The 23489-nt window shown below is 42.3% G+C and overlaps 1 protein-coding gene across 3 annotated transcripts; it reads right to left on the bottom strand.

Moving 5' to 3' along the window:
• Nucleotides 1-1914: 1914 nt before the first annotated feature.
• Nucleotides 1915-16159, bottom strand: LOC139389374 (cell division cycle-associated protein 2-like). Of its 3 annotated transcripts, none has more exons than XM_071136090.1 (13): nt 15220-16159; nt 14864-14994; nt 14452-14609; nt 13540-13733; nt 13156-13320; nt 12721-12838; nt 12165-12448; nt 11090-11144; nt 10919-10990; nt 10588-10664; nt 10282-10359; nt 5401-5557; nt 1915-3353 (listed from the first exon to the last, which is right to left on the bottom strand). In XM_071136090.1, the coding sequence occupies exons 3-13, from the start codon at nt 14528-14530 to the stop codon at nt 2236-2238; spliced, it is 2397 nt and encodes a 798-aa protein (XP_070992191.1). In that variant the 5' UTR covers nt 14531-14609; nt 14864-14994; nt 15220-16159; the 3' UTR covers nt 1915-2235. The 3 variants fall into 3 exon arrangements, with proteins under 3 accessions (XP_070992191.1, XP_070992190.1, XP_070992193.1); XM_071136089.1 differs by having other exon boundaries at nt 14468-14609; nt 15220-16139; XM_071136092.1 differs by lacking the exons at nt 14452-14609; nt 14864-14994; nt 15220-16159 and having other exon boundaries at nt 13420-13569.
• Between the last annotated feature and the right edge of the window lie 7330 nt (nt 16160-23489).

Genomic DNA, 23489 nt, shown 5'->3' with positions numbered 1-23489 from the left:
CTTACAGTTGATTGGGGCAGCTCTAGCAGGGCAGAAATTTGGCAAAGTGACTTGTTGGAAAGGTGGCACATAGGAGACCCCTCCTGTCTCAGCCTCCAGTATTTATGCTGCAATAGTTTGTGTCTCTGACTCTGAATGATCGGCTATGAGCCAACTGAGATTTACTCCTGAGGTGTTGACCTGTTGCACCCACTTCAACCACTGTGATTATTATTATTTGACCCTGCTGGTCATCTATGACTGTTTGAACATCTTGGCCATGTACCGTTACAATCTCCACCCGGCACAGCCGGAAGAGGACTGGCCACCCGTCAGAGTCTGATTCCGCTCTAGGTTTCTTCCTAGGATCCTGCCTTTCTTGGGAGTATTTCCTAGCCACCGTGCTTCTACATCTGCATTGCTTGCTGATTGGGCTGTTAGGCTGGGTTTCTGTATAGCACTTTGTGACATTGGCTGATGTAAAAAGAGCTTTATAAATACATTTGATAGATTGATCCTATGACAATGGCATGTTAAAAGTCACTAAGCTCTTTAGTAAGGCTATCCTACTGGTAATGTTTGTCTATGGAGATTGCATTGCTGTGTGCTCAAATGTATACATCTGTCAGCAACAGGTGGCTGAAACTGAATCCACTACTTTTGTCCACATACTTTTGTATATAGTGTATATGACCCCTGCAAAGACCATTTTGTAATCGCATACATTAGTCGCCTGCTATTTTATTTATTTCTGTATTTACCATATCAATATGTAGAGCCGAATGTTTTCCTTTCCATTAGCTAAAACATCCATTTCATAACTATAAATATTAGGGTGAAAAAGCACGATTCAGTTTAGGCTCTCTCTAACAGCCAAATTAGAGATGAGGAAAAATACATCCGGTCCAAAGGGGTAATGAATACCAGTAAGACTAAATACAATGGTTTTTAATCTTGACATTTAATATTCACTATGATTACCAGTTGAGTTAGTATTGATTGGTTGGTCAGTAGATAATTGTGTGTATATTGACTAGCTTGGTTCGGGAAACCAGCTACAGATCACTGCAGTCTAATATATTGTAGGAAATAACTATAGCAGTAACTTTAATTGTTTAGAATTTAAAAAATATACACTACCAGTCAAGTTTTAGAACACCTCAAGGGTTTCTTTATTTGTACTATTTCCTACATTGTAGAATAATAGTGAAGACATCAAAACTATGAAATAACACATGGAATTATGTATTAACCAAAAGTGTTAAAAAAAACAAAATATAGCCACCCTTTGCCTTGATGACAGCTTTGCACTCCCTCAACAAGCTTTATGATTTTATTTAACTAGGCAAGTCAGTTAAGAACAAATTCTTATTTTCAATGACGGCCTAGGAACAGTGGGTTAACTGCCTTGTTCAGGGGCAGAATGACAGATTTTTACCTTGTCAGCTCGGGGATTCGATCATGCAAGCTTTCGGGTTACTAGTCCAACGCTCTAACCACTAGGCTACCTGCTGCCCCAAGCTTCACGAGGTAGTCACCTGGAATGCATTTCAATTAACAGGTGTGCCTTGTTAAAAGTGAATTTGTGGAATTTCATTCCTTCTTAATGCATTTGAGCTTATCAGTTGTGTTGTGATTAGGTAGGGGTGGTATACAGAAGATAACCCCATTTGGTAAAAGACCAAGTTCATATTATGGAAAGAACAGCTCAAATAAGCAAAGGGAAATAACAGTCCAACACTTTTCTGGTTACTACATGATTCCATGTATTGGTTCATAGATTTGATGTCTTCACTATTTTTCTACAACATAGAACAGTTTTTAAAAAACCTTGAATGAGTGGCTGTTCCATAACTTTTGACCGTCAGTGTATAATTTTATAATTCATCTTTTTAGACATTTCAAGAGAGGCCTGTATAATGTTCAGACAATTAATAGTTTGGAAGAGCCCCATTTTATTTAATGAATACAGCAGGTACACATTCAAAGAGTAAAATTATGCACTGTCTGTACATCTCCTACTCCCATGCCAAACTGTTAAATCACATTAAAAGGTAGATCTTGTTCTATTTATACTACTTAATTACTAAAAACAAAAACAGTGCTTTATAAAACTCACAACAACCAATAGCTATCAAAAGCAGGTGGAAATGGCCAACCCTAGTAAAAAAAAAAATAAGGACCTTCGTAGTGAATAGGGTGCCATTTCATTCACAGGTAGTGTACAGGTAGTGTACAGGCTAGCATCGGAGTGGCTCATAGGTCAGTGTGATTCACTTCTTCCAAGGGAGGGTGTAGTAGAGCCTGGATGGAGCTGCGTCTGCGCCTGGTCTTCCTGCAGACAGCACTAATGGAGTCCGGAGAGGTGTGGGGTAGCCAGGCCAGGCCAGAGGCCTCCAGGGTGCTGCTCTGGTTCCTCAGGCTGCGGCGGACAGACTGATGCCCCCTGCAGGGGAGAGGCCTTAGCACATCATCAATGTTGAACTCCTCCTGTGCCCAGGGGGGAAGGAGGGATTCTGGGTAGGAGGTGGAGGCCTGTTCTATAACGTTACCCAGCTCCATTCCTGACCCGTGGTTATCATTCTCCACTGCCTGTGGCCCATTTGGCTGGGAAGCCTGCTCCTCCTCTATGACTGAGCTGGCGTATATAGAGCTCCTTCTACCTCTGGAGCGGCCTGGGCCCTGAGCTGCTCCTCTCTGCCCGCCTTTGTTTGGACTCTGTTCTACATGGCTCACTGCCTTCTGCTCTGAGGGAGCCACTATGGTGCTAACCTCATCTGGAGGAGGGCAGGGTGTAGTAGTATCAGTGTCTGCTCTAGCTGGACTATCCCCACTCCTACCTGCATCTGGAAGTGTGCCAGTGCATTGATCTGTATCTACAGGGTCTGAGGTACAGTGTGTATTAGGTTCACCCTCTCTGTTACCAGGTACTGTGTGCTTGGCTGGGCTGGACACTAAAACCTCTGGCTGGATTGTTTCTGTTGGGTCTTGTTCTGTATCAAAGTTCTCTACCTGCTCCTCGGTCTCTTCACTCAGCCAGTTATCAACAGGAACACTGACCTTCCTGCCCTTCCCTCTACCTACTCTAATAACACTCTGCCTTTTGGTTCTGGAGGTCTTTGTTGGACCTGACCATCTTCTCCAGATCTGTGCTGCTCTTCCAGTCCCAGAGCTGTCTGTGGTGGTGGAGCCTACAGGGCTCTGGCAGTCTACTGAAGGCCCATCAGAGGGCTCTGCAGCTGAGGTGGTGTCTTCTGGTGAGTCCTCACTGACCGGGGGGCAGAAGCAGCTTGACCACAGGGCTGCAGCTGTGACCACTGCGGTGACGGGGTCACTGTTAAAGTCATCTTCTAATAGGATGGAGTCTTCTTTGGCTGTGGCGGGAGGACACACAACATGGGTTACTACTGAACATGAAACATGTTCTCAGAACGTTAATTAAATACCTAAAATAACTTATAATTTCCGTCCTCAGAAGATTAATAAAACCTACCAGGAAAACTTTTGGGGAACCACAGTAAAATGTTCTCAGAACCTCCCTGCAACCTGAAAAATGTACGTTCCCAGAACAGGCAAAATGTTAAAAAAGGGCGGCAGGTAGGCTAGCGGTTAAGAGCGTTGGGCCAGTAACCAAAAGGTCATTGGTTTGATTCCCTGAGCTGACGAGGTAAAAAATCTGTCGATGTGCCCTTCCTTGAGCAAGACACAAGCCTAATTGCTCCTGTAAGTTGCACTGGACAAAAGCATGTACTAAATGACTAAAATAGAAAATGTACTGTCTAGGGCTACTAGCTACCAATACAGACTGTATCTGGACATGCACCTAGTCAGAGTGAACGGCCTATGAGAATGCATATACAATACACAGTAGTAGCATTTCTATTGACTGAACTTAGTATTGTATCTCAAGTGTCTGAGTCAGTGAGAGTAGTTGAATGTGCCTTGACTTGAGTGGTGTATCTAAGTCAGGTGTAGGTAACTAGATTCAACTGCAGCTGGTCAGGGGGCCAGAAAATAATTATAACACTTTACACTGCAAATTGACCACAATTAAGCCCAAAAAGAAATGTGAAAATAACACCTGGAGACCTGTCCCAAAGCCACTCCTTCATTGTCTTAGGTGTGTGCTTGGGGTCATTGTCCTGTTGGAAGGTGAACCGTCGCCCCAGTCTGAGGTCCTGAGCATTCTGGAGAAGGTTTTCATCAAGGAGCTCTGTACTTTGCTACTTTCAGCTTTCCCTCAATCCTGACTAGACTCCCAGTCCCTGCCACTGAAAAACATACCCACAGCACTAAGGATGGTGCCAGGTTTCCACCAGAAATGAAGCTTAGCAATCAGGCCAATGAGTTCAATCTTGGTTTCACCAGACCAGAGAATCTTGTTTCTCATGGTCAGTCCTTTAGGTGCCTTTTGGCAAACTCCAAAAAGTCTGTCACATGCCTTTTACTGAGGAGTGGCTTCCATCTGGCAACTCTACCATAAAGGCCTGATTGGTGGAGTGCTGCAGAGATGTGAGAACCTTCCAGAAGGACAACCATCTCCACAGAGGAACTCTGGCAGAGTGACCCTCGGGTTCTTCTACCATTTAAGAATGATGGAAGCCACTGTGTTCTTTGGGACCTTCAATGATAGACAATTTTTGCTACACTTCACGAGATCTCCTCCAACAGATTCGTGTCTCAGTGCTCTAGGGACAATTTCTTCAACCTCATGGCTTGGTTTTTTCTCTGATATGCACTGTCAACTGTGGGACCTTTATATAGACAGGTGTGTGCCTTTCCAAATCATGTCCAATCAAATGAATTTACCACAGGTGGACTACAATCAAGTTGTAGAAACATCTCAAGGATGATGAATGGAAACAGAATGCACCTGAGCTCAATTTTTTGTCTTATAGCAGAAGGTCTGAATACTTATGAAAAAAAGGTATTTCTGTAATGAAATGTTTAACACAATACACACATTTTGAAAACCTGTTTTCGCTTTGTCATTATGGGGTATTGTGTGTAGGTTGAGGAAAACAATGTTATGAATTTAAGAATAAGGCTAACATAATGTGGACAAAGGGAAGGGGTCTGAATACTTTCTGAATACTTTTCTACAAATCTCTATTTGTGGGAATAGGTGGGAGCAGATTTTTTTAATGGTGATTTTAGTATTTTTAGGCCAACAATTAATCAAACATTTTTACCAAAAACTTGGGGGGGACCCTAAAAAATTCAAATCGCCTGCGGGACGGTTGCCGACCCTTGATCTAAAGTGTCTTCATAAGTGATTGTAGTCCAAGGCCTGTTCGAATACTTCCTTGATGTATACAGTGGAAGCCTGGCTCTCACCAAACATGTTAGATCAATAATTAGTTCATGGAAGGAATGATTCTTCCTGGGTATTCGAACAGAGCCTAACAGCTGTGTGCTTACCTGTGGGTTTGCAGTTGTGGGGGTGTTGAGGAGAGTGGCTAAGGGAGGACAGGATCTCCGTGATGGGACTGAGGGTAGGGTTCTTGGATGCATAGTCTCTCTTCCCATACAGAGAACGGTCCACCGCCTTCTTCCCAAAGCAATGCTTTGCTGAGTTCTAGAGAAACACAAACACAGTGAACACCCAAGCTGGTTTGCCCCATTCTTACATCACTCCTTGTTTATGTTTTGTTTATTCATTGTTTTACTGTCACCTCTGAGGAATGCAGTTATTAGCTCAGTTGGTAGAGCACAGCACTTGTAACGTCAGGGTAGTGGGTTCCATTCCCAGAACCACCCATACGTAAATTGTATGCCAACATGACTAAGTCACTTTGTATAAAAGCTTATGTTAACTGGCATATACTACAGTGCATTCGGAAAGTATTCAGGCCCCTTGACTTATTCCACATTTTGTTACATTACAGCCTTATTTATTCTAAAATGGATTAAATAAAATGTTTTCCTTATCAATCTACACACAATACCCCATAATGACAAAGTGAAAACAGGTTTATAGACATTTTAGCAAATGTTTATTTTTTTTATACAAAAATACCTTATTTACATACATTTTCAGACCCTTTGCTATGAGACTCAAATTGAGCTCAGGTGCATCCTGTTTCAATTGATCATCCTTGATGTTTCTACAACTTGGAATCCACCTGTGGTAAATTCAATTGATTGGACATGATTTGAAAAGGCACACATCTGTCTATATAAGTTCCCACAGTTGACAGTCCGTAGAGATCCGAGACAGGATTGTGTCGAGGCACAGATCTGAGGAAGGGGACCAAAAATGTCTGCTGCATTGAAGGTCCCCAAGAACACAGTGGCCTGCATTATTCTTAAATGGAAGAAGTTTGGAACCACCAAGACTCTTCTTCCTAGAGCTGGCCGCCCGGTCAAACTGAGCAATGCAGGGAGAAGGGCCTTGCTTAGGGAGGTGACCAAGAACCTGTGTTGTAATAAAATCAACTATGTGCATTGAGCTTGTCTGATGCCTCAATAGGGCGCCAGAGCAAGATAACCCAACTACTCTCCTCCCGCTCCTGCTGGCTTTCGCAGGTTCTGCCATTACTCTCCTGAAGTTGCCGGTAATAGGCTACCGATCTGCCTGCCAGTTATGTTACATATGCACATTTGTAAAAGTTTCATTTAATTTATAATAATGCCTTTATATCTCAAAATCCTTGTCATGTGGTTAATAACAATTCTATCCAAATAAATTTAAATGATAAACCTAAAAAGTAACTTCTATTGCCATCTATGTAAGAACTGCCTACATTAAGCCAACAAATAACATTGCAGCCTGCAGGTAGAAAATATCCAGATTAAAAATAAATATCCAATAAATCACATTGGCTACACATCTGCAACGAACTTGAAACATTGTATCAACTATTAACTTGGGTCAGGCCCAAAGCTTGCCTAGCGAACTTGCAACATTGTAGAAAATATTCTCGGCCCTCATTTTCCCATGCCAGTAAGCTCTGGACAGACACAGCTTTAGGCTATTTGCGCAAGGGATAAGAAGCAGTGCTCGACTTAGGCAGTAGCTCACTGAGTACCGGCACCTCAAATGTTCTACTGCTTGAGCTCCTGTTCCTTTTATAAAATATTAGCTCAAAAGAATTGTGGAGCTCCTGCACCTAAATATAAACAGTACCCGCAGCCAAAATAAGTACCGGAACCTATTTCAGTCCAAGTCAAGTACTGATAAGAAGCCTATTTTATGACGTTTCCACTGGATCAGAGATTTACATTTTCCCCTTTCACACCAAGTGGTTATTGAAAGGGAGAGAACTGGAAAGTGAATGGATGTAAAAACAGACTTTGTTTGCTTGCTGTTTGAGGTGAAGAAAACAGGTTATTAGTAGTGATGCATTAAGCCAATCAGAAATACTATCAGATCCCCAAATGGGCACATTTTTCTACCTACATTTGCACGCAGGCGGGGTAAACTATAGGCCTACCTCTATACGTGCACGTCCTTACTCAACATTGACAGGAGAGCTCCAAACAAAAGACAATGACTAAATTGACAGAACTAGTAAATGGAATGAAATAAACCAAAACTTGCTTCTCACAAGTGTAGCATAGGTTGTGCACTCTGCAAACAACGTGTCTACTCCGACAATGAAAACAGGAAGACTGAAATAATAATATTGAATGCATTAAAATAAATAACCATAAACATTGTAGATTAGAAATGATAGGAATTAACGGTAAATGTACTGGTGATATACAGTACCAAGAAACACGAGCAATGGACATTAGACCGGTGGAAATCTGTCCTTTGGTCTGACGAGTCCAAATGAGATTTTGGGTTCCAACCGCCGAGTCTTAGCGAGACGCAGAGTAAGTGAACAGATGATCTCTGCATGTGTGGTTCCCACCGTGAAGCATGGAGGTGGTGATGATACTGATTTATTTAGAATTCAAGGCACACTTAACCAGCATGGCTACCACAGAATTCTGCAGCGATAAGCCATCCCATCTGGTGTTGCGTTTAGTGAGACTATAACAGGACAATGACCCAACACAGCTCCAGGTTATGTAAGGGCTATTTCAAATCAAATGTATTTATATAGCCCGTCTTACATCAGCTGATATCTCAAAGTGCTGTACAGAAACCCAGCCTAAAACCCCAAACAGCAAGCAATGCAGGTGTAGAAGCACGTGCAGGTGTATTTGACCAAGAAGGAGAGTGATGGAGTGCACAAGCACCCGACCTCAACCCAATTGAGATGGTTTGGGATGAGTTGGACCGCAGAGTGAAGGAAAAAGCAGCCAACAAGTGCTCAGCATATGTGGGAACTCCTTCAAGACTGTTGGAAAAGCATTTCAGGTGAAGCTGGTTGAGAGAATACCAAGACTGTGCAACGCTGTCATCAAGGCAAAGGGTGGCTACTTTGAAGAATCTCAAATATAACACTTTTTGGGTTACTACATGATTCCATGTGTTATTTCATGGTTTTGATGTCTTCACTAATTATTCTACAATGTAGAAAATAGTACAAATAAAGAAACACTCTTGAATGGGTAGGTGTGTCCAAAATTTTGACCGATACTGCATGTAATGGGGAATTGATATACACTAACAATCAAATGCAAACAATTCACACAATGAAGCTGTAAAACAAGGAATATGCACAAATTGGCAAGAGAGCGCATTCTGGAGAGCAGTGGCATTGTGGGATTGACCAGGCTCCCAGATGCACGTCTGCATTGGCCATGCAGCATTTACGGTGATACGACCTCAGCAGAAGTCAAGCCATTCATACTTCTTGCGCTTCACAGAGCTGTTGTCAAGGAAGTGAGTTTGTATTTATACAGGATGTACCACCCCCACCTACCGTCAACCAATCATGTCAATGCGGAGCTTTACAAAGCCCTCCGCATTGTTACAACATTTGGGAGGCACATAGTGATGGGTACAGAGCTGGATTTAGCCTCTGCATGCTCTGCAATTTCGTCACATCCTCCATATGGAGCCTCCGACCACATTTTCGTATCGAGCATAAATTGGCTTTTAGTCTAGGCCTCCGCAATAGATTAGTTCACTGAGATGGGTGCAAATGTTACTGCTCGACTAAAAAAAATCTCGTTCGACCAACAGCCAATCGACTAATTGGGGTCAGCCCTACCAGAAGGACAACCATCTCTGCAGCACTTCTCCATTCAGGCCTTTATGGTAGTGTGGACAGACTGAAGCCACTCCTCAGTAAAAGGCACGCGACAGTCCGCCAAAAGGCACCTAAAGAAGCAAGATTCTCTGGTCTGATGAAACCAAGATTGAACTCTCTGGCTTAAATGCCAAGAGTAAAGTCTGGAGGAAACCTGGCACCATCCCTATGGTAAAGCATGGTGGTGGCAGCATCATGCTGTGGGAATGTTTTTCAGTGGCAGGGACTTGGAGACTAGTCAGGATTGGGGAAAGATGAACGGAGCAAAGTATAGAGAGATCCTTGATGAAGTCCTGAGCACTCTGGAGCAGGTTCTGACTGGGGCAAAGGTTAACCTTCCAACAGGACAACGACCCTAAGCACACAGCCAAGACAACGCAGGATTAGCTTTGGGGCAAGTCTCAATGTCCTTGAGTGGCCCAGCCAGAGCCCAGCCTTAAACCTGATCAAACATCTCTGGAGAGACCTGAAAATAACTGTGCAGCGACGCTCCCCATCCAACCCGACAGAGCTTGAGAGGATCTGCAGACAAGAATGGGAGAAACTCCCCAAATACAGGTGTGCCAAGCTTGTAGCTTCATACCCAAGTAAACTCAATGGTGTAATCACTGCCAAAAGATGCTTCAACAAAGTACTGAGTAAAGGGTCTCAATACTTATGTAAATGTGATCTGTTTTTTTGTAATACATAATAAAAACCTGTTTTTGCTTTGTCTTTATTCGGTATTGTGTGTAGATGATTTAATCTATTTTAGAATAAGGCTGCAACGTAACGAAATGTTGAAAAAGTCAAAGGGTCTGAAAACATTCAGAATGGACTGTATATATTATTATAACAATCCCAGTAGTTTCTTCTTTGGCCCCTCAAATGCTCATTCCCTTCCTTTCCAAAACTAAAATAAATACCACAAGTACTCCAAACACCACCACCTTCTAAATTAAGTTTAATTCCTGCAGAAATTTTAATAAAGCAACCACCTAAATTCCTTGAGCATGAGAAAGGCAGATTGACCGTGGCTTACAACGAGGCAAGTAGCTTTGTGTATGTAATACCCCCCCGAGGCTTAGCTCACTGTACTACCCACAGCCACAGTGTGTAATATTATACGTCTCTGTAGCGAGACTTATGAGTGATGAGCAGAGCCCAGACCGACCTTCATCCTCCCACAGGCAGACTTGGCAGCCGTACGAGACGATCTCTTCTTCACAGGCTCACTCTTCTCCTCTGGTTGCTGAAAAAACAGAGATAGATAAGAGAGATATGAAGAGATATACAGTTAGAGGTGGCATTAGGATAGGATCTATTTGGATACACTCACAAGCTCTTCCATTGAGATTAACCCTAGATCATCAGATTAAGATAGTAATAATATTATCTCTGGACCAATATTATCTAATTGGTGTGGAAGTGGAAGGAATGAGGATATCCTGTTCAGTGAATGAGTGGTGCATTACCAGACCTTTCTCTTTCTGCTGCGAGAGCAGGCTGTGGCGGCTGGTTCTGGCTCCAGGGCAGGGTCAGGCACTGGGGCAGCATCTAAAGCAAACACACCTCCGCTTTAGCCTCTCATTTGACCTCACTGACACCCCTGTAAACACTAAACCAATGACTTGAGGCTGAGGAGAGGTGCTGTTACATAAGGGGAGAGAAAGGTGGGTGGAATAAAATTTGAATTCTGACCATAAGTCCCAAATGGCACCATATTCCCTATATAGCGCACCATTTAGGAAATAGGGTGTCATTTGAGACACACGACCAGTCTAAACTAGATACTAGTAACTAGATCTCACCTGGCATTTCCTCACAAACAGAGTCCTCCTCTTGAAAAGCTGAGGTCAGATCCAGAGGTCCAGTCTCCAGCTCTGAAAATACATACAGCAAGTGACAACAATGTGAAGTTTTACACAGAGCTTGACTAGAAACAGCTTCCTCTCAGCAATGATCACTGTTCAACAACCAACCTGCATTGTCCATCCATGAACTGTCAACATCTTCTTCCATTGAAGGGAAAGGGATCTGAGGGCATAGAGAATTACTGCATTATTTACATGGTCAATAACTAACCCACATGCTGGATTACCAGAAAGAAGGCACAACGCATCACCGGGGGCAAACTACCTGCCCTCCAGGACACCTACACCACCCGATGTCACAGGAAGGCCATAAAGATCATCAAGGACATCAACCACCCGAGCCACTGCCTGTTCACCCCGCTATCATCCAGAAGGCGAGGTCAGTACAGGTGCATCAAAGCTGGGACCGAGAGACTGAAAAACAGCTTCTATCTCAAGGCCATCAGACTGTTAAACAGCCACCACTAACACTGAGTGGCTGCTGCCAACACACTGACACTGACTCAACTCCAGCCACTTTAATAATGGGAATTGATGGGAAATGATGTAAATATATCACTAGCCACTTTAAACAATGCTACCTTATATAATGTTACTTACCCTACATTATTCATCTCATATGCATACGTATATACTGTACTCTATATCATCGACTGTATCCTTATGTAATACATGTATCACTAGCCACTTTAAACTATGCCACTTTGTTTACATACTCATCTCATTTGTACATACTGTACTCGATACCATCTACTGTATCTTGCCTATGCTGCTCTGTACCATCACTCATTCATATATCCTTATGTACATATTCTTTATCCCCTTACACTGTGTACAAGACAGTAGTTTTGGAATTGTTAGTTAGATTACTTGTTATTACTGCATTGTCGGAACTAGAAGCACAAGCATTTCGCTACACTCGCATTAACATCTGCTAACCATGTGTATGTGACAAATAAAATTTGATTTGATTTGATTTAGAACAATTCAATGATTGGTCGTACTCATTAGGGAACACTGTAGCAAAACGTTTGGCAAAGGAAAACAAGTGTTTCTTATTGGAAGTTCAGGTAGTCCCTTCCTGTTTCAGTAACCGTCTGCTTCCGTTTGGTCCCTAATGAATAAGACCCTGGCCTCATCATTTTGGGACAGGTCAATCACTGTGTTGGTGATTGACAGGTACCTTTCCCTGAGTATGGGTGCTCTCCTGTTCCCCACAGCAGGGTCCCATAGTGAGGGGTGGGGAGGCTCCAGTTAGAGAGGAGCTGCTGAAGTCCGGCCGGGCCAGGGTTAAGGGGGTCTTCAGCAGTGACCTCAGCTGGGACCCCCCGGCAGATGTTGGGGCGCGGACCGGGGTTCCCCCCTTCCGTAGAGGGGTGCTGGGGGGAAGGTTCTTGTCAAAGAGTTCAGGGGGCAGCAGGATCCCGAAACGCACCTGCTTCTTCATAGTGCCACCATCAGCTTCATCTGAAGGACAAATAAATATTGTTTATTCATCAACATCACTTGACCATAACAGATTTATTCAACCTACTGCTTCCCATACAGAAAAATTTTAGAGGGTGATGAATCATGACCCACAACAGCCTTTGCTGCTCTCAGAAACAAGCCTTTTCTTGCCTCAGTTTTTGCTTAGTCAATATTGTCTGTAGTATGCTTAACTTGCACTGGGCTTCAAAGCGTGATAAAGATGAAAGGATAGGATCCTCTATAACAACAGAGGAGAGCAGCATATTTACCAGTGGGGTTCATCTCCAAAAGAGATGGCATGGCGAACAGCTGGCGCAGAGTTGTCCTGACTCGTCCTGAATGCAAAACCAGAGGTTGGCTGGGGCTGTGCAGTTCAAAAGAGCACTCCTGTGGGGTGAGAGGGAACCAAAGATAATGTTTGAGAGCCAGGCAGGAACCTGTTGTGAAAGTAGCAGTTGTGTTCGCTGCAGAACTGTGAGGGCTTCAATGAGAGGAAAGGAGGCTGCGGTGTTGTGTCCCAAATGGAACCCTATATAGTTCATTACATTCGACCTGCCCTGGAACAAAGTAATTTTTTTTTTTTTTTTTTACACCAGGTCAGTCGACACCACATAAGGAATAGGGTGCCATTTGGAACACATTTGGTGTGTATGTGTGTGTGTGTGTGTGTGTTTGTGTGGGGAAGAGGCTAGATGAAATTTTACCTGGTCCTGCTCCTCCTTGGTGGGAGTGCAGTGCTGCTGCATCATAGGAGAGGGCTGTGGCTTGCCCTGGGACACAGCAGCAGTACCCAGGGCTGGTGACAGAGACACACTAGCAGGTTCTACATTGAGAGCTGGCTGATGGTCCTTGTCCTGGACAACTGCAACCTGAGGAGGTGATCATGATGGGTTAGTGGTTGTCAGAACATTGTGGTCACAGTATAATGGTTCATAATAATTCATTTAGTTTATAAAGACTTTTCTTACCAGTTGCTCAACATGCACACGACAAAGTTGAAAAAAAGACACCAACACCAACTGAATGGTTTGCCAAGTTATATTAGTCATTTAACAGACAGAAATGTTTTGCCAGTGTGATGAGGTTACCTCCGTGTTCTGTTGCTGCTTGAGTATGGTGGCAGTGCGTTTGAGGACAGGAGTGGTGGCCTCCCTAATCTCCTCCACACACTCCCCCAGAGTGCGTGCTGTGCAGCACCTCTTACTGGGTGGGGAAGTCAGAGAGGGATGCTGGCTCACTGGGGACATGTTCTCCTTCCCATCACTATCACAGCTCCACCCACCTAATAGTTAAGACAACACCCATCAACAACTATAGCCCAGAATAGAAAACTCTTAAAGAATATACTAAAAGGGACAATCTGTAGTTTCTGGATGAGACATTTTTAGGAGCTCCAAAAACATAACACAAGAAAAATGCTGGTTTCTCCATGCCCTCACTGAAGTATAACGTATATATTAAAACTTTAAAAGGTGCTACACATAGGATTTGTGTTGTTGCATTGTAATTTCAGGAAACGTCCATAATACATATTCCGCTAATAGTGGAATGCTAGTGTTTCACAGTATTACTTACCCACCAGTGTGGTGATTGAGAAAACAAGCAGTGAATAGTGTAGGGAATCATTGTACCACAAACTGAAATTGAGGGAACAGTGTAGATTTTAGCAAGAAGGAAATTACGAAACAGCTTTCCCAGTTCGACAACAAATTCTGTTCCTTCTGGAAAAATCAATAGGCAAATATCACAGCCAATCACAACACTGGCGTAATACTGTAGAACACTATAATTCCACTATTAGCACCAGATACTGTATATTATGAACATTTTCTGAAATTACAATGCAAAAAATATCTTACAAATAATGTGTGTAGCACCTTTAAACATTTTTTGGGGAAAAGTCCAACATAATCTGATAATTTTTAAATAGTATACTCAGACAAAGCACCAGTTTCAGTTCACGTATTAATATGTGATTAATAACTGATTTATCTTTTTACATTGAAGCAGACTGACCACCAGACAGAACATCTCTTGTCTTGATGCATCCCCCCGTGTGATCTTCATTCTCCTCCACATTCATAATGCTCTGGAAGATGGCCATCTTCTGCTTTAGAGTAGAGGGGACTCTGGGAAAGAAGGGGATGGCTTGGGTATCCTACGAAGAGAGAGAAAAAAGAAATGCACGGTGAACACAAATGGCTTAATTTTATGTGATGCAATTGGTTCATTTTCAATGACAAATGCAGTATAGCAAGAGACAGCTTATAGGCTTGTCATAAATGTAACTAAGATTATTATAGTTCCAACTCAGATGAACAGAAACAGTCCTAGAGCAACTTTTATCTGCAGTGCACTAGTTAGTTAATTGCACAATCTTTGAGTATGAATGAATGAGCAAACTCATCTCACCTGTGGTGTTGTGGGGGGAGTTTTCATCCTTTGTTGGGCAATGTAGCGGATTAGGGAGTTGGTCTCTGGTGAACTCCGTACCCCAACATTGGACCTCCGCTTCACCTTCAGCTGAGCTAGGCGAGATTTTTCTGGGGAAAGACAATACATGCACCATTCAATGGGACATTCTTGATTCAGAAAAACAAACAATTGTCTTGTGTCCTGAACATTGAACATATAGCTAGCTACATTGCCCAGATACATTTGTGTTTAGGGTTATAATAATGAGTTAATTGCAGGGTAAAGTCGGAAAGAGCAGTGGACCCAGTGGAATGATATCAACAGAGTCAACTCACTTCTTCTGTCTGAATTACCTTTGACTTTAGAAGATGGCGTGAAGCTTTGAGTGGAGATACCCAGTTGGGAGGGTGTGAGCAGGGTGAAATCCATGGGTGATGTGATGTTGCTCATTGGAGAAAGACACGAGGCCTCCAGTAGAGTCAAGTTGTCCATTTTCAACTCTGAACCCTAACGTTAGCTACCTTCAACAGAAAGGACTGGAAGCACCTTAAGTGGGGTCTGTCATCTAAACCAAGAAATCACTCAACTGTTGTCAATAACAGTTGATCAAATTGGGTCGATAATGCATTCATTAAAGGCAAAAAGGCTGACAAACCAGGCAACGACTGATGATCACACAAAAGTTTAAACAAGTGCTAGCGAGGAAAGGTTATGCAACAGGCGTTGTAGCTTGCAAGTTATTGACGCTATACATCCAACAAGTGCATATTAAAACGAAGTTAAAGCAATTTAACACCTTTATAAACCGACTCTGATGTTAGCGAAATACAAGTTCACATTTACGTTACAAAATGGCTAGCTAACGTTAGCTCAGAGTTTCTTGGCAAGCTAACTTTAACAATACATTCACTGAATCGACAAACATATTACCCAGCGAAACAGATCAGCGACCATAATAATAAGCTAAATGACTAGATAGCAACAACGAAACCGTTTTCCAGCTAGCTAACATATTACAGCTGGCAAGCTAGCCAACATATTACAGCTGGCAAGCTAGCCTAGGTCCCTAGCGAAATGCACCACTCACAGTAGCCGTGGCACGAAATTCCTTCCGCGAATCGAATAAAGGCTAAAATCTTGTTGAACGTAAACATGTCCAACAAAATAATTGCATGTACGTTTAACAAACGTAAAAGTACATTCAAAAACGTTTGCATTCAAACGTATCAAAATACTGACATAATGCGAAGTTATGGACATTTGGGGACTATTTCGTATGTCTACAGAAGGATCTAATTTCATACGAACTCGCCAATGAATGTGAAAACACATGTCACGTGTCTCGGCAATATCCAATAAATCACATTTGATTTAGTACTGTAAAATGTGTTCCTACGCATTCAAAATAAGTATGAACAGCTGAAGTATCCCAACGTATTCCCCGAAACAAATCAAAACTAAAGAAACGTCCGAATTGTTCAGAAATACAGTGGTATTTTCATGCACTCTTCTTTGTATTGCAACTTAGTCTCACATAGCCTATATAATGCATCTAAAATGTCAAGAAATTGTGATGAAAACCAAATAGGCAAACAGTTGGATCGGTTAGATCAGTGGTTCCCAAACTTGTTATAGTCCTGTACCCCTTCAAACATTCAACTTCCAGCTGCGTACCCCCTCTAGCACCAGGGTCAGCGCACTCTCAAGTGGTGTTCTTTGCCATCCTTGTAAACCTTCCACACATGACACATTTATTAAACATAAGAACGAGTGTCCGTTTTTGTCACAACCCGACCGGTGGGAAATGACAAAGAGCTCTTCTTGGACCAGGGCACAAATAATATAAGAATAATAAATAAATACATGTCTTTATTTAGCCATTTTACATATAAAACCTTATTTGTTCATCAAAAATTGTGAATAACTCACCACAGGTTATGAGAAGGGTGGTCTTGAAAGGATGCACATAACTCTGCAATGTTGGGTTGTATTGGAGAGAGTCTCAGTCTTAAATCATTTCCCTATCCAAAAATCTAGCAGTGGCTTCTGATTAAATCCAATTTTCACAGAACGCTTGTTGCAATTTCGATGAGGCTCTCTCGTTCAGATATCTGTAAGTGGACTGGAGGAAGGGTATGAAAGGGATAACGAATCCAGTTGTTTGTGTCATCCATTTAGGGAAAGTACCTGCGTAATTGAGCACACATTGTCCGTAAGCTTGAGTTCATTTGCACACAAAAAATCATACAATGATGGAAAGACCTGTGTGTTGTCCTTGTTAATGCAGACAGAAAAGAGCTTCAACTTCTTAATCAGCCTCAATTTTGTCTCGCACATTGAATATAGTTGCGGAGAGTCCCTGGAATCCTAGATTCAGATCATTCAGGCGAGAAAAACATCACCCAGATAGGCCAGTCGTGTGAGAAACTCGTCATCAGGCAAGCGGTCAGACAAGTGAAAATGATGGTCAGTAAAGAAAACTTTAAGCTCGCCTCTCAATTAAAAAACATGTCAATACTTTGCCCCTTGATAACCAGCGCACTTCTGTATGTTGTAAAAGCATTACATGGTCGCTGCCCATATCATTGCATAATGCAGAAAATATATGAGAGTTCAGGGGCCTTGCTTTAAACATTTTCACTGTAGTGTCCAAAACGTCTTTCAAGCTGTCAGGCATTCCCTTGGCAGCAAGAGCCTCTCAGTGGATGCTGCAGTATACCCAAGTAGTGTCGGGAGCAACTGCTTGCATGCCACTATGTCTCTCTGTCATAGCTTTTGCGCCCTTAGTACAGATACCAACACATCTTGACCACCAAAGTCCATTTGATGTCACAAAGCTGTCCAGTACTTTAAAAATGTCCTCTCATGTTGTCCTGGTTTCCAGTGGTTTGCAGAAGAGGAAGAGGATGTCTTCCTTAATTGACCCCATGTCTTACTACTCGAAAGTCATCTTTATTCTCACTCAAAAAACTCCAGTGGCTTATTTTTCAAATTGTCATGTTTAGTTTCTAAATGTCCACGCACGAGTGAAGGTGATTGGATGTTGATTATTTAATCAGGTGAGAAAAAAAACTTGCCCAACTGTATTGCCCCATTGGAAAATATAAATGTACTGTTTGAAAATGTGAAGAAGAAAAAAGTGAGTACAAGACCGAGGACATCCAGGATTGTAGGAAGAAAGACTACAGAAAATCGGATGTACTGTTTTCTTCCTTCCACTCACTATCTCTCCCTCTGACCCTCCCTCTACAGCACATCCACCTCCCAATTCACATCTGCAGAGCAGTCTGCTTCCCTTCATGTCCTCTCAATTCAGTTTCAAATCAAGGGGCTTTATTGGCATGGGAAACATATGTTTACATTGCCAAAGCAAGTGAAATATATAATAAACTAAAGTGAAATAAACAATTAAAAGTGAACAGTTAATATTATACTCACACAAGTTCCAAAATAATAAAGACATTTCAAATGTCATATTATGTCTATATACAGTGTTGTAACGATGTGCTAATAGTTAAAGCACAAAAGGGAAAATAAATAAACATAAATATGGGTTGTATTTACAATGGTGTTCGTTTTTCACTGGTTGCCCTTTTCTTGTGGCAACAGATCACAAATATTGCTGCTGTGATGGCACACTGTGGTATTTCACCCAATTAATATGGTAGTTTATCAAAGTTTGATTTGTTTTAGAATTCTTTGTAATCTGAAGGAAACATGATTGTCTCTAATATGGTCAAACATTTGGCAGGAGGTTAGGAAGTGCAGTTCAGTTTCCACCTCATTTTGTGGGCAGTATGCACACAGCCTGTCTTCTATTCAGAGCCAGGTCTGCCTACAGTGACCTTTCTCAAGAGCAAGGCTATGCTCACTGAATCTGTACATAGTCAAAGCCTTCCTTAATTTTGGGTCAGTCACAGTGGTAAATTATTCTGCCACTGTGTACTCTCTGTTTAGGGCCAAATAGCATTCCAGTTTTCTTTGTTTTTTTGTTAATTCTTTCCAATTTGTCAAGTAATCTTTTTGTTTTCTCATAATTTTTTGGGGTCTATTTGTGTTGCTGTCCTGGGGCTCTGTGGGGTCTTTTGTGTTTGTGAACAGAGCCCCAGGACCAGCTTTCTTAGGGGATTATTCTCCAGGTTCATCTTGCTGTAGGTGATGGCTTTGTTATGGAAGAATTTAACGTCTCTTTTCTGGATTTTGATAATTAGTGGGTATCGGCCTAATTCTGCTCTGCATGCATTATTTGGTGTTTTAAATTGTACACTTATTTTTGTAGAAATCTTATTTTTGTGGAGTCTCAATTTGGTGTTTGTCCCATTTTGTGAATTCTTGGTTAGTGAGCGAACCCCAGACCTCACAACTATAAAGTGCAATGAGTTCTGTAACTGATTCAAGTATTTTTATACAGATCCTAATTAGTATGTCAAATTTCATTTTACTTTTGATGGCATAGAAGGCCCTTCTTGCCTTGTCTCTCAGATCGTTCACAGCTTTGTGGAAGTTACCTGTGGCGCTGATGTTTAGGCCGAGGAATGTATAGTTTTTTGTGTGCTCTAGGGCATCGGTCTTTAGATGGAATTTGTATTTGTGGTGCTGACAACTGGACCTTTTTTGGAACACCATTATTTTTGTCTTACTGAGATGGAATTTGGAGCCCATGTCTAGAGCCCATGTCTGACAGAATCTGTGCAGAAGATCTAGGTGTTGCTGTAGGCCCTTCTTGGTTGGTGACAGAAGCACCAGATCATCAGCAAACAGTAGACATTTGACTTCAGATTCTAGGATGGTGAGGACGGGTGATGCAGACTGTTCTAGTGCCCTTGCCAATTCATTGATATATATGTTGAAGAGGTTGGGGCTTAAGCTGCATCCCTGTCTCACCCCACGACCTTGTGAAAAGAAATGTGTGTTTTTTGCCAATTTTAAATGCACACTTGTTGTTTGTGTACATGGATTTTATAATGTTGTATGTGTTTCCCCCAACACCACTTTCCGTCAATTTATATAGCAGACCCTCATGCCAAGTTCAGTCAAAAGCTTTTTTGAAGTCAACAAAGCATGAGAAGACTTTGCCTTTGTTTTGTTTTGTATGTTTGTCAATTAGGGTGGGCAGGGTGAATACGTGGTCTGCCGTACAGTAATTTGGCAAAAAGCCAACTTTACATTTTCTCAGTACATTGTTTTCACTGAGGAAATGTTCAAGTCTGATGTTAATGATAATGCAGAGGAGTTTCCCAAGGTTGCTGTTGACGCATATCTCAAGGTAGTTATTGTGTTCAAATTTGTCTCCACTTTTGTAAATTGGGGTTATCAGTCCTTGGTTCCAAATATTGGGGAAGATGCCAGGGCTGAGATGATGTTAAAGAGTTTAAGTATAGCCAATTGAAATTTGTGGTCTGTATGTTTTATCATTTCATGTAGGATACCATCAACATCACAGGCTTTTTTTGGGGTTGAAGGGTTTGTATTTTGTCCTGTAGTAATTAGAGAATCCAGTGGGTTCTGGTAGTCTTTAAAAGCTGATGAATCTAAGATGTGTAATTGATCATGTATATGTTTTTGCTGTTTGTTCTTTGTTATAGAGCCAAAAAGATTAGAAAAGTGGTTAATCCACACATCTCCGTTTTGGATAGATAACTCTTTGTGTTGTTGTTTGTTTAGTGTATTAAACTTTTCCCAGAAGTGGTTTGATTCTATGGATTCTTCAATTACATTGAGCTGATTTCTGGCGTGCTGTTCCTTCTTTTTCCATAGTGTATTTCTGTATTGTTTTAATGATTCACAATAGTGAAGGCGTAGACTCTGTTTTCTGGGTCTCTATGTTTTTGGTTGGATAGGTTTCTCATTTTCTTTCTTAGGGTTTTGCATTCTTCATCAAACCATTTGTCATTGTTTTTAATTTTCTTAGGTTGTCTGCTTGAAATGTTTAGATTTGATAGGGAAGCTGAAAGGTCAAATACACTTTTTAGCTTTTCTACTGTAAAGTTTACACCTTCACAATTGCAGTGAACTGTTTTGTCCAGGAAGTTGTCTAAAAGGGATTGAATTTGTTGTGGCCTAATTGTTTTTGGTAGGTTTCTACACTGCTATCCATCTATAGCATTTCTTAAAATTGTGCAGTTCCTTTGGCTTTGATGCATCGTGATTGAGTATTGCTCTGTTCAGGTATAGTGAGATTTTGCTGTGATCTGATATGGGTGATGGTGGGCTGACTGTGAATGCTCCGAGAGACTCTGGGTTGAGGTCAGTGATAAAGTAATCTACAGTACTACTGCCAAGGGATGAGCTGTAGGAGTACCTAGCATAGGAGTCTCCTTGAAGCCTACCATTAACTATGTACAGATCCAGCGTGCGACAGAGCTACAGGAGTTTTTGTTGGTTGTTTTGTGATAGTTGTGTCTAGAGGGGCATATTTAGAGGGAATACTGTCACCTCCAGGTAGGTGTTTGTCCCCATGTGTGCTGAGAGTGTCAGGTTCTTATCCGGTTCTGGCATTAAGGTCGCAACAGACTAGTACATGTCCCTGGGCCTGGAAATGGTTGATCTCCCCCTCTAGGTTGGAGAAGATGTCATCTGAGTCCCTTCCCTGTTTCACACCTGGTAGTTTGGTGGATGGGACTACCAGCTCTCTGTAACCTAGGGGGCAACCAGTTGGTCCGTCTCCTCCATACCATGTTTCTTGTAGGATGACAATGTCTGTATATATATATTTTTTTATGAAGTCTGTTCCTGCTCTTTAGGCCAAAGGCAGATAACCTCAGACCTTGTATATTCCAGGATGAGATAGTAAATGCTTTGTGTTCCATAGTGTCTAGTGTTGTTTTTGTGTGGTTTAGGGACCATTACAGTAGGTGTGAGCAGAGCATGTTGAGCATCTGATACATACCTCTTAGGTCACGGGATGGTGTTTGGGCGGGTGTACTAGTGGGGGTTGGGCCTGTTGCTCTGCTCACGGCCTGCGGCTACCATGTTCTCTCTCTCTCTCTGTCTCTGTCTCTCTCTCTCACTTTATTTCACTCTCTGTAGCCTGTGTGTGTCTGTGTGCGTGCATGTGAGTGCGATGAGATGAGTAAGAGCATACATAGCCGTGGTTGGTGACCTATAAAGAGGAGATTAAAGCATTCTCTGCGGCCCAGCTGTGTACTCTGTGACGTCACACTCCCACCTCTCCCTCCCCACAGCTGGGTCTGTGGGTCTGGCACACTGAGAGCATGTGGCTTTGCTAGCACCAGGCATACGGGCAAGCAGCAGGCACAACGTCAACAGGGAAGAGGAGGCTGGATGAACGCTAGACATGGTAATGCAGGTCTTGAAACTGGAGAGAAAATAGGCCTGATAGAATAGAATTATAGGCCTTATACTGTATCAGGCCTAATAAAATAGAACCAGGCCTATTGGAATATAGTCTTGGCTCCCAGGCTTTGCTCAAGGTGAGTTGAAAGGCTCTGACAGAGGCTTAATAGTATATAATAATGACTCAACCTAATATCAGGCCTAATAGAATATTATATTGAGCCTAATAGAATAATAGAATGAATGACATGTTCAAAAAAGGACTCCAAAAGCACAGGGCCAGTAGGCCTCATTTAAAGATGTTAGGGTGGCAGGTAGCCCAGGGGTTAGGAGTGTTGGGCCAGTAGGCCTCATTTAAGATGTTAGGGTGGCAGGTAGCCCAGTGGTTAAGAGTGTTGGGCCAGTAGGCCTCATTTAAGATGTTAGGGTGGCAGGTAGCCCAGTGGTTAGGAGTGTTGGGCCAGTAGGCCTCATTTAAGATGTTAGGGTGGCAGGTAGCCCAGTGGTTAGGAGTGTTGGGCCAGTAGGCCTCATTTAAGATGTTAGGGTGGCAGGTAGCCCAGTGGTTAGGAGTGTTGGGCCAGTAGGCCTCATTTAAGATGTTAGGGTGGCAGGTAGCCCAGTGGTTAGGAGTGTTGGGCCAGTAGGCCTCATTTAAGATGTTAGGGTGGCAGGTAGCCCAGTGGTTAGGAGTGTTGGGCCAGTAGGCCTCATTTAAGATGTTAGGGTGGCAGGTAGCCCAGTGGTTAGGAGTGTTGGGCCAGTAGGCCTCATTTAAGATGTTAGGGTGGCAGGTAGCCCAGTGGTTAAGAGTGTCGGGCCAGTAACTGAAAGGTCACTGGTTTGAATCCCCTATGTGAAAAATCTGACGATGTTCCCTTGAGCAACTTAACCCAATTTTGGGTTGCTCTGTATAAGAGTGTAGGCTAAAATGTAAGTGTAATGTTACTAATTGGTTCAGTTTCCTTACGAAGCCTTTATATAACCATTATAATTCCCCTGTGTGATAAAGAAGAATCTTTAATGAGGTATCTTAAATATGTTCCTACATAACATGTGTGATGTTTGTGTTTCTTGTTCTTTCCCCATAGCTACTTGTTTCAATTAGTGAGAGTATACGACTAGGCCTACATCCTCTGCACATTCTGCCTCTAATGCACTGAATGCCCAGGCTGTTATCTCACTAATGAGTTGAAGCGCCCTCTGATTTAAATTTATAGTATAATTTTGTACCCTTGAATGTTGGATAACAGGGATGTTTATGTCTACACCCAGTCTCTTGGTTTGATGGTTCATTTACATGAACCCCCAGCACACACATACACAA

Source organism: Oncorhynchus clarkii, chromosome 30, assembly GCF_045791955.1.
Source record: "Oncorhynchus clarkii lewisi isolate Uvic-CL-2024 chromosome 30, UVic_Ocla_1.0, whole genome shotgun sequence".
Classification (NCBI taxonomy): domain Eukaryota; kingdom Metazoa; phylum Chordata; class Actinopteri; order Salmoniformes; family Salmonidae; genus Oncorhynchus; species Oncorhynchus clarkii.
This window is presented reverse-complemented; position numbering and strand designations above follow the sequence as displayed.

Excerpts from the sequence above, each read along its gene's own strand:
- LOC139389374 (XM_071136089.1), bottom strand. The coding sequence starts at position 15,358 with ATGGACAACTTGACTCTACTGGAGGCCTCGTGTCTTTCTCCAATGAGC. Across the intron at positions 13,734-14,467 it reads AAGAGATGTTCTGTCTGGTG|GTGGGTGGAGCTGTGATAGT; the intron begins GTCAGTCTGCTT and ends CTTAACTATTAG. Across the intron at positions 10,991-11,089 it reads TTCATGGATGGACAATGCAG|AGCTGGAGACTGGACCTCTG; the intron begins GTTGGTTGTTGA and ends ATGTATTTTCAG.